This window comes from Natator depressus, chromosome 10 (genome assembly GCF_965152275.1).
Source record: "Natator depressus isolate rNatDep1 chromosome 10, rNatDep2.hap1, whole genome shotgun sequence".
In the NCBI taxonomy this organism is placed as follows: domain Eukaryota; kingdom Metazoa; phylum Chordata; order Testudines; family Cheloniidae; genus Natator; species Natator depressus.
This window is the reverse complement of record NC_134243.1, coordinates 67,551,788-67,561,676: the sequence shown is the minus strand read 5'-3', so window position 1 is coordinate 67,561,676 and position 9,889 is coordinate 67,551,788. Positions and strand designations below refer to the sequence as shown.

Genomic DNA, 9,889 nt, shown 5'->3' with positions numbered 1-9,889 from the left:
ATGAGGCAAGCCCCCTTTCCTTGTGTATTTCATTTTCCTGCTGTTCTGCCGTCCCTGTAATCTCCTCCCTCTTGTGTTTATTTGAGCTTGATTAATAAATTAAGAACGACCACCTCCTTTGTAATCACCTTCCCTAGGGATCGCGTGAACCTGCTTCTAGCCAGGAAAGCTCCTGATGCACCAGCGACAAGACCCGGGCGGGGGGATGCTAAAAACAGCAGCGTCTGGAGCCATTGCTGTGCAGAGCGCGCCGCCGGGGCAGCAGCCGGGCGGATGAATGGGATGCGGCCGGCCACAGCAAGGCGCTGCTGCCCCCTTTCCCTGGGAGGAGCGTCAAGCAGCGGGCGGGGAGAGCGCGGAAGGGGGGAGGGCAGGATTTGAACGAAGGGCGGTGACACCGCACCAAAGATTTCTATAGGCTGAAGTGAGGTTACAGCAAAGGCAACGGGGAGGGAGGCAGAGGGGGAGGAGTGGGCGCAGCAAGCAGCCTCCCTGAGAGCCATGCAGCGTCTGGCTGGCAGATCCGCCGCAGCCGCCTCTTCCCGGTAGTTTGTTTTAGGGCCCGGGCAGAGGAATCGGCGGAGAGAAGGCGGCCGAAGGGTTGTTCCCCCCGCCTCCTCCCTGGAAGTTGGTGATTCCGCCAGAAAAATGGCAGGAGGAGAGCGAGGCCGAGCGGGTCGCAGCATCTGCCGCTGCTGCAGCCCGGAGCCACCACCCTTGTTTGCGGGGAGAGTCTAAGTTCGTGCCGCGGCAGCCAGAGGCCACCGGGGAGTCGGATCGGATGCGCCCACGTCCGGAGGGCCCGCGGAGAGGAGGGGATGGAGCCAGGCGGCAGGGAGCGAGCTCGGGGCGGCTGGATGCATGAGCAACGGAGGAAGGCGTGAGGCAAGCCACAGAGGGAAGGGGAGAGGATCCCTCCCTTCCCCGCCCGCAGCCGGATCCGGTGGCTCTTTGGCTCCCCTCCCCCGTTGCACCGAGCTGGGGTGTGTGCACTGCGAACGGTTCGAGATCCCAGCGGCGCAAACACTAAGTCTGTGCCCGGCTCCTCCAGGGCTCGTGCAGAGCGACCGGGCCACACCCTCGGCTGCGCTTCCTGATAGCAGGAGATGCGGGTCTGCCGCCGCCTGCGACTGACTTCTCGGGGGCATGTAAAGGAGGAGCACATGGTCCGCAGTCACCTCCTTTCGGACCAGTGGGGTTTTTGTTTTGAAGGAGTTAAGCGGTAGTAAGTTGGATGTTTCTTGTCTAATTCATGTAAACTGGTTTGCATCCGTAATTTATTCACCTGGAAGAGGGAACTTTGCAAAATCCCGCTGCCGGGAAGCAAACCAACCCCCACAGCACAGATCAGCGTGCAAAATAAAATTAAAAATTAAAAAAAAAATAGATCATGCCGGGAAGGGACCCGGTGGCTCCCCCAGAGCAGCAGCCCGCCGCTGGCCCGGAGGTCTAGCCAGTGCATTGCAAAGGGGAGAGGCTGGGGCTTGATCAAGTGGGGAGGATTTTGTTTTCCACCCACCCACTCCCAGCAGCCCCAGCCCCGGCGCCCAGAGGGTTTTTTTTTACTCGTGGAGATTAATGGAATGATGGTGCGGAAAAGGCAGAGCGATCCTGCCGGGCTCAGTCGGGACTGCTCGGGCGGCGGGAGAGGCGGTGGCAGTGGGGTCGCAAGCGGCATGCGAGTGCCCCCCCGGCGCGATGGCTAGCGGTGGCTCTGGCAAGTCCATTAGCGAGGTGTCCAGCAGCGCCGTCCCCAGCAGCAGCTCGCTGCAGAGGAAGAAACTCGTCTCAATCTGCGACCACTGCAAGATCAAGATGCAACTGGTGGCGGATCTGCTCCTGCTGTCCAGCGAGACCAGGCCGGTGAACACCGAGAGCCTCTCGGTCTTCGGGGAGTCCTTCGAGAAGTGCAGGGACACGATCATTGCCAGGACCAAGGGGCTCTCCATCCTGACCCACGATGTCCAGAGCCAGCTTAACATGGGGCGCTTCGGGGAAGTGGGGGACAGCCTGGTGGAGATGGGGGACCTGGTGGTCTCCCTCACTGAGTGCTCTGCCCATGCTGCCTACCTGGCTGCCGTGGAGACCCCAGGGGCTCAGCCTGCCCTGCCCGGCTTGGTGGATCGCTACAAGGTGACCAGATGCAGGCATGAGGTGGAGCATGGCTGTGGGATCTTAAAAAACACCCCTTTGGCAGACATGAGCCCTCAGCTCCTGCTGGAGGTTTCCCAGAACATGTCCAAGAACTTGAAATTCCTGACAGACGCCTGTGTCTTGGCCAGTGAGAAATCCAAGGATAGGTTTGCCAAGGAGCAGTTCAAACTCAGCGTCAAGTGCATGAGCACCAGCGCCTCTGCCCTCCTGGCATGTGTCAAGGAGGTCAAGACTTCACCCAGTGAGCTGACCAGGAACCGGTGCGTCTTGTTCAGTGGACCCTTGGTGCAATCTGTCTATGCTCTGGTGGGCTTTGCCACTGAGTCCCAGTTTTTGGGTAAAGCTGCCACCATTAATCCAGAGGGCAAAGCTGTGCAAACTGCCATTCTAGGAGGGGCCATGAGCGTGGTATCTGCTTGCGTGCTCCTGACCCAATGCCTCAGGGATATAGCCCAACACCCAGAAAGTAGCACCAAAATGACAGATTACAGGGAAAGGTTGAGGAACTCGGCTTGCGCCGTCTCAGAAGGTTGCAACCTGCTATCTCAGGCACTAAGAGAACGATCTTCACCCAGGACTTTACCGCCAGTGAACTCCAATTCTGTGAATTAACCTCCACCCCGGTTTAGATCTCAGTCATTGCTAAAGGAAAATAATATCCCACCTCCCCAAGCCCTAGTTTTTGTATACCAAAGAATTTGCTTAGATGAGCCCAATCCTTTGATTTTATGTGGTGAGGGAACACAGCGGCAACATACTTTAAACTATATATACACAAGAAGATGTGGTCAAAATAATTAGTGGCCAGTTTAGGGATTTTTGTAATTGAGTAATTATTCACAAATATATTTCCATCAGTCAATAAGGTCTATATACAAACAAAAGGTAATCAAAAAAGTTTTATACCTGAGGAGGTGGGGGAATCTAAAAAGCTTTAATCGCGCTGGGTGCGGTTTTTAAAGTTTGTCTTGTCTTGTCTTCCAAAATTTCCCTTCTAAATTCCACTGTTCAGTTGTGCAGGAAAAAGAAGTTACCTCAGTTTTCACGTATTAAAAACAAAAACAAACCAACACCACCTAGATGATGGATGTAGCTACTTTTGGGGTGGGAGTGGGGAGAATGGGGGATCTAATTTCTTTTGAATCAAGTGTTAGGTTAGAGAAGTGCATTTGGTGTGCAGGAGTGGAGATTGTGATTATGTTTTCCTTGTGTTGATTTCCAAACTGGGGGAAAAGCTACTGTGAGTGTTTAAACAAACAAAAAATTACACTATAACTAAAATGATTTTTAATTTTTTCCAATGTCAGTTTTTATCTTGCATGTACTGGAGTATTTATTTCATCTATTAAAATATTATGTTTCTCAGATGTCTTTCTGTGAATCTCTTAAAACCTGAATAATTGAACAACTAGGCCTGTTTGCATTGTATGTCACTTTCCCCAGGGAATGCCTGGTACAAATGCAACTGTAATTTAGACAGAGCAGCATGCAGACTTGAATTCAATTATTTTATTCTAACAAATACTTTTCTTCCTCTGTTTTCCCCACTCCTGTTCCTCCCCTCAAAAGAGAATCCATTGAATTAGTCTGTTTTTTTAAAAGCTGGACTGTACTATGTGTAGAGATCACACACTTGTAAAGAAGTGGTTGTTGGTTCTTGGTGGCACAGGGAGGGTTTGCAAATCTATATTGTCAAGTTAAGTAAATTTCATGTAGTCTTTGAGAAGTTTTACTGTGTATTTTAGCTTTTGCTGGTATTATGGATTCTAATGTGTTAAGCCTGTAAGTTTTGGTAGGAACACATATTCCTGCAAACTTTTACCTGCACATGAAGTCCCATTGATTTCATTGGGCCTGCTTTGTGCATAAAGGTTTGCAAGATCGGGCCCTATGATCCCACAAAGAGTTGCATTTGTAATTCTTTGACATAGGTCATGTATAACAAGTTTGATAATGCATGTACAATTAATGGTTCGCTTACTCAGAGACCTACGCTAGGCCTGGTCCAGCAATGGAAGTTAGACTTGGCCTATAAACAGTACTGTAGAATTTTACAGTAATTGTCGAAAACTGGACGTTAAAAATATGACTACCATGTTTTGGACCACTGCCATAGACTATTGTATTTGTTTAATAAGAAGTAAAGCTGATGTCTGCATTAGAATATAAACCATCCTAGACTATTGAAGTGTCTTCCTATTACATCACTGTTTAAAGGCTGGTGGCAGATATGGTGCTTTTATTTTCCTAGCTTCAAACATAAGAAAAAGATCAGTTGATTCACTAGGCCCTAACAGTTTGAGCTTTTTTTTAGATGAGATTATATGTATCTGTTTGTACAGCATTTCATTGGGTTTGGAAGGATGCTTGCTATAGTTTTCTCCATAGTGAAATTCAGTGGATCCTGAAATTAGGGTATTTTCCTCATTGAAACTAATTTGAATTCAGCAACCTTTGTGGCTAGGATTTTTATTTTTGGAGGAGCAGCCCTGAGTTTAATGTCTTTGTGTGTTCCTCACTAAGTTACTACTTTATTTTGTGTCACTTATGCAACACCGGTATAGGTGACTGCAGCTATATATCTCTCGTGTAAACCCTCTTAATGCAATCTGATGGTTTCTTCAGGCGTAACTTTCTAATTTTGGCTCAGATAATCCTCTCCCCCAGGAAGAGCCCACATGAGGAAACTCCCTTGGGGATTCCCTCAGATTCCCCACATGCACATTCCCATTAGGATGGCAGGGTTTGTCCTTCTCAGGAATGGTTTTGGAGGCCCTGGGGAACCCACAGCAGGCCAGCAGCATCTATATGGAGTGCTATGCCGCTGCACTGTCAGTGATTTATATGGCCCTTCCTTCCTTGTCTTCATAGTAGCCTGCCTCCATTAAAACTAAGCTACTAGGGCCTCCCGCTGATTACAGCCACCCTTAGGGCAGAAGGAGAGATGGTTCAGGGGAAAAGATAAGTCTCAGCGGCTATTATCTTTTTTGACTAACTTCCCTGAGGAGGGATAGGGGATGAGAAGTGGGCGCCACCCTTTTCTTTAGCACAGACCCTTGACCAAGTGAGAGGTGACTGTAGGATCTGTAGGAATGGTGCTGTGAAGGCAGTAACCGCCTCCAACCTGCTTCTCCCTCCCACGAGACATCTTTCAGAGGGTCCCCTCTGTGCATGTGTCTAGGTGGTATCATCTAGCTCTAATTTATTTTAATTTGCTATGACCTAAATTTCCCAGGCCTGCTTCCAGATATAAAAGCCAAGGATTCTGAAGGGCAGCTCTGTAGTGTAACTGACAGAAAAGTAATGTCCTAAAGCATCTTTTTATGTGTGAACTTAATAATTATTGGCATTGCTGTATAATTAGACTCATTTTGATGCATTTATATGTTGTTAGTGAGGTTATATGAAACACAGTAAAGCCTTCTTATTACCTCTGAATATGAAAGGCAATATATTTATTATTAATCACAATAGTGTCGATTTTGTTGTGGTAAGATTTTTTTTTTTAGTGGTTTAGTATATTACTTTAGTTTTAACAGTAATGCCGCAGAGTTTTCTCCACTCTCTGTGATGTACTGATGTAACTTACTTCAGAATTTAGTTTTTCTAGACGTTCTGTAGTAAAATGTGCTGCTCTAGATTACTTTTTCTTGTGAGGCGTGAATTATGTTTCACTGTTAAATGAAACCTGGGAATAAAATCTGAGAAATACAGTTGTCAGGGTCATGATTTTCATTAGTGGAGATTTAAAAAAAATGTAATCAGTAACTTGGCAAAAATAATTTACCATAAATTTAAAAACTAATTATTTAAACACCTCTCAAAATACTCAGGGTAGGCCATGTACTAATTTTGTTCCATAGCAGAACGTCCCCTGATGGCAAAGGGAACTGCATGCCTATGGATTGAGTTCAGAGTATATCCCTGAAAATGGATTCACATACTTGGAATGTAAAAAAATTTTGAGGGGGTGGGGGGGAAGACTTTTGATATGAACTGATACAAACAGATATTTTTGTGTATGGAGTTAATGAGGAACCAAAAAAATAGCAGCTTTTCAGCTGGAAAAAGCATGATTTAATTACAAAGCAAAAAAAAAAAGATTTAGTCTCATGTTTACAAAAAAATTAACATATATTGTGATAATTATCATGGAATAGTCAAGTGTGGTATAGGAGGAAGTATTCCAGCAATGTATTTATGTTGTTGATACCCTTTGGATTTTCCAAGTCAGAGAAAATGAGTCATAGAAGGAAGTATTTCTATATGGGTGTGTGTGTGTCTGTGTGGTGAGGGTGATTTAGTTTGGGTTTTTTTCCTTTCACCTTTGTAGGTAGAGAGCCATTATAGAGGGTCTTTGATTATCTCCTGCTTTTGTATTTCATACTTGAGGCCCCAGTCATCCAAATACTTACTCGTGTGCTTAGCTCTATGCAAACAAGTAGTGCTGTTGATTTCATTGTCAAGTCAGGTGTGTGAGAGTGTTTGCTGGATCAAGGCCTTAATGTTATTTGACAGCAGCAAACTTAATTTTTCAGGCAGTTTATGTCCCATTTATAGCAGATCTATTCTACTAGTACATTGAGTAAATGGGTTAACCCATTTTTTTGAAGCTCACTGTGCAAGGAATATCATGTCAGCCAAAAAGAACGCTATCGCCACCAGATGAAGATTCAATTTATTTTAAAAAATAGAGGGTTTTTTAACGGGGGAAAAAGTGCTTTCATATTGTCTGTAGGTTGACGGTTACCTTGTTTGTTTCTCCATTATAATGCAGTTTGACTAAATGAGTAACTGAAAGGGCTTAGAAGTTAAGAGCAATTTGCTTGTTGTTTTCAACAAATGTAAAAATTGCAGGAGAACCTGTAAACTAGCCACAAAAGTATCAATGAAAAGTAAGTAAGGTTGACTATTTAAGGCTATCCTTGCTATTTGCAAAACTGGGGGGGAGGAATGGGTCTTACCATCCCCTTCACATTTTGCTACAGGAAATGATCAAAGTGGCAGAAAACCTGGTCTTATCCAGACTTCTGTCAGACGGAGAAGAAGGGGTTGAGCCGTCATGGTGCCTGGAGCTCTGTAGCGTTAGGGGGTGTGCCTGATTAGAGAGGGGGTGGAGCCAAGAAAGAGGAAAATGCTCCGCAGGGGTAATATCTCTTGTAAACCACCAGGAATTTCACTATGCTAGCTAATGCTGGGACTGATCCAGTAAATGATACGGATGCCCTTTCCAAGCTATCAGATTGCTCTCTGTATGGAAGGATTGGATTAGGTACATCCTGGCTGCTGTTGGAATCTGTGCTGCCATAGGGAACAAGGGGCCTGTAGAGTAGCCGTGAGGCATTTGTGGAATTTGCCTCAGGATATCCACAAGTTTGTGAGGGTGGCAAACACTGTTACCCTGACAGGACGATTTGTTAGAAATTGTAGTCTTTGCTAGCCTACCTTTGGCTCTCAGGGCTTTAGAAGTGGAAGGGTATGAGAAGGGCCTGTGTCGTAGATTTCTTTAAAATTTTATGTTATCTTCGTGCCTGTGAAAAATGATAGATTTACAGCTAGGAAGACAAAAGTCCCCTTCCACAGAACAGTGATACCAAACCCTAGACCTCCTAGATTGGTCTCTGGTCCATTCAGTTAAATCCTTTGGCTCACTGCTGAGAAGCCAGCAAAGACTCTCAGTGGTGACCATGGACAGCTGTCTATTGGAAACTGGACTGAGACCATCCATTCATTTTATGTAGGCCACCAAACATCTATATTTTTGGGTAACTCCCACTCGTGGCCAAAAATCAAACTGGCCAACTACTAAGTGAACGGCTTTTTCTTCCATTATAGATCCCTTAAGAAATCAGATTCCCCCCCCCCCCCCAAATTTCTATGATTTATTTGTAGGAAGTTGTTGACTCTGAATAGATTGTGTAAAGAGTTATTCTATAAGACCTTTCTGAATTTGTATAAATTGGCCTAATAATCAGCATAATTATAAATGCTTTTGAAAGGCTTCCTATGGGTATTAAGGGCCTGATCCGTAGCCCATTGAAGTCAATGTCCATTGATATTCTTAATAAAATAATGTTGTTTTCACAAACTATGTTAAAATAACATCAAGATTCCGACTTATATTGCCAACTCGGAAATGTATGGACACAGATTCAGACTCACATTAACAACATGCTGTAGTCTATCACACAATTGCAAAGTTCTCTGAGCAGTAAATAATTTTTACCATACAATACACTACATGGTACTATATTTAGGCACAGTCAAGAAAGGAGTGTCAGCATTAACTCAGAATTTCCTGGCTTTTTGGTGGTTTGCCAGACCCTTGATACTGTTCTAATTTAATTTTTATCATTTCTCTTTTATGTTAAAGGTTTCTCCTGGCTGTAAAAGTTGTGATTGTCATACTGTATCGAAAGCCTCACTTTTATGTAAATACCATTTAATATATTTTGAAATCCTGCTGGTTGCCAGATGCGGCTCTTTTGGTTTGTGTTGTTAAACGCTTTTGAAAGCTAAATATTTTGAAGGTTTTTTTTCCAGACTATCAAAAGTGATTATTACTAACAACGTGCTTAGTTTTATTTTAAAATTGAATTAGTTTGAGGTGAAATGATTGAAACCAAGGATGTCTCAAAGTAGTTGTTTTTTTCCTGGGTTTTTGTTTATACACAAATATTTGATAGTTGTCTTTCAGGTATGTTTGTTTGGAAGGCAGGGAAACGGCACTTCCTAACACTGGTCTAGTCAATAAATATACAGAATCCTAAAAAGCACAGATCAGGGACAGTCCTGCAACAAGATCCACATGACTGGACCCCTGTGCCCATACAGAGTTCCACTGAAGTCAATGGGACTCTGAAAAGGCTCAGAGATTTCCCAGCGCAGATCCTGTTGCAGGATCAGGGCTTAAAATGGAAACTCCAGTACAGTCTGGACTATAGTGGCTGCTGGTATTGCTCTAAATAATTCATAGGGCCTGATACATTGGTATGTTAAGCTGCATGTGCAGCTCCAGCATCACAAAATAGTCCTGAATTAGCTTAATTAGCCATATTGGATGATTTAGAACCTCCATGGCAGGTCCTATGTCTTCCACCTTCCTCGTTGAAGGTTTGGGGTATGGCCATTATAAAGAAGGCATAGCCTGGGCACCCCCATTCCCCAAGATTCCCAGGTACCAGAATCGCCCCTGGAGGCCATTTGTAGTGAGTGTAATTTACACTAGAGAACAGACCAGTGTCTAGACAGCCCTAAAATCAAGGGAATTGAAACCACCTTTACCTCCTACACTTTCAAATGCTTATTTTTTGGCATGATCAGTCCTTCAGGACCACAGGGTGCACTAGTGCAGTGGATCAGCAGCAATAATGCCAGACCAGTGTTAATTTGCCTTTGTTTAGCTTTTAGTGGATGGTACCTTTTTCTTTATATGGGTATTGTTAGCTTGGTTTCTGTTTGGTTAATATTCATTCATTAGTGAAGGGGTGTTGATGGTTCCTAAAGCAGCAGGACCTGAGTGGGTCTGTTGAAGGGTGTTTAATGGCTGTGGAGTGGATGTACTGTGGGACTCTCTGCCCCCAAACAGTGGAACTAGGATCCCCACATAGAAACGTAGGGCTGGAAGGGACCTCGAGAGGCCATCTAGTCCATCCTCCCACGCTGAGCCAGGACCATGTATACCAAGACCATCCCTGAAAGTTGTTTAGAAGGTGCTAGGGAAAGTTATAAGAGG

The 9,889-nt window shown here is 44.9% G+C and overlaps 1 protein-coding gene across 1 annotated transcript; it reads left to right on the top strand.

The window, feature by feature from the left end:
• The first annotated feature begins 438 nt into the window (after positions 1-438).
• On the top strand, positions 439-7,305 carry TLNRD1 (talin rod domain containing 1). Its single transcript, XM_074966441.1, has one exon. The coding sequence runs from the start codon at positions 1,699-1,701 to the stop codon at positions 2,764-2,766; it is 1,068 nt and encodes a 355-aa protein (XP_074822542.1). The 5' UTR covers positions 439-1,698; the 3' UTR covers positions 2,767-7,305.
• The last annotated feature ends 2,584 nt before the right edge of the window (positions 7,306-9,889 follow it).

Coding starts and splice junctions, on each gene's coding strand:
- TLNRD1 (XM_074966441.1), top strand. CDS start 1,699: ATGGCTAGCGGTGGCTCTGGCAAGTCCATTAGCGAGGTGTCCAGCAGC.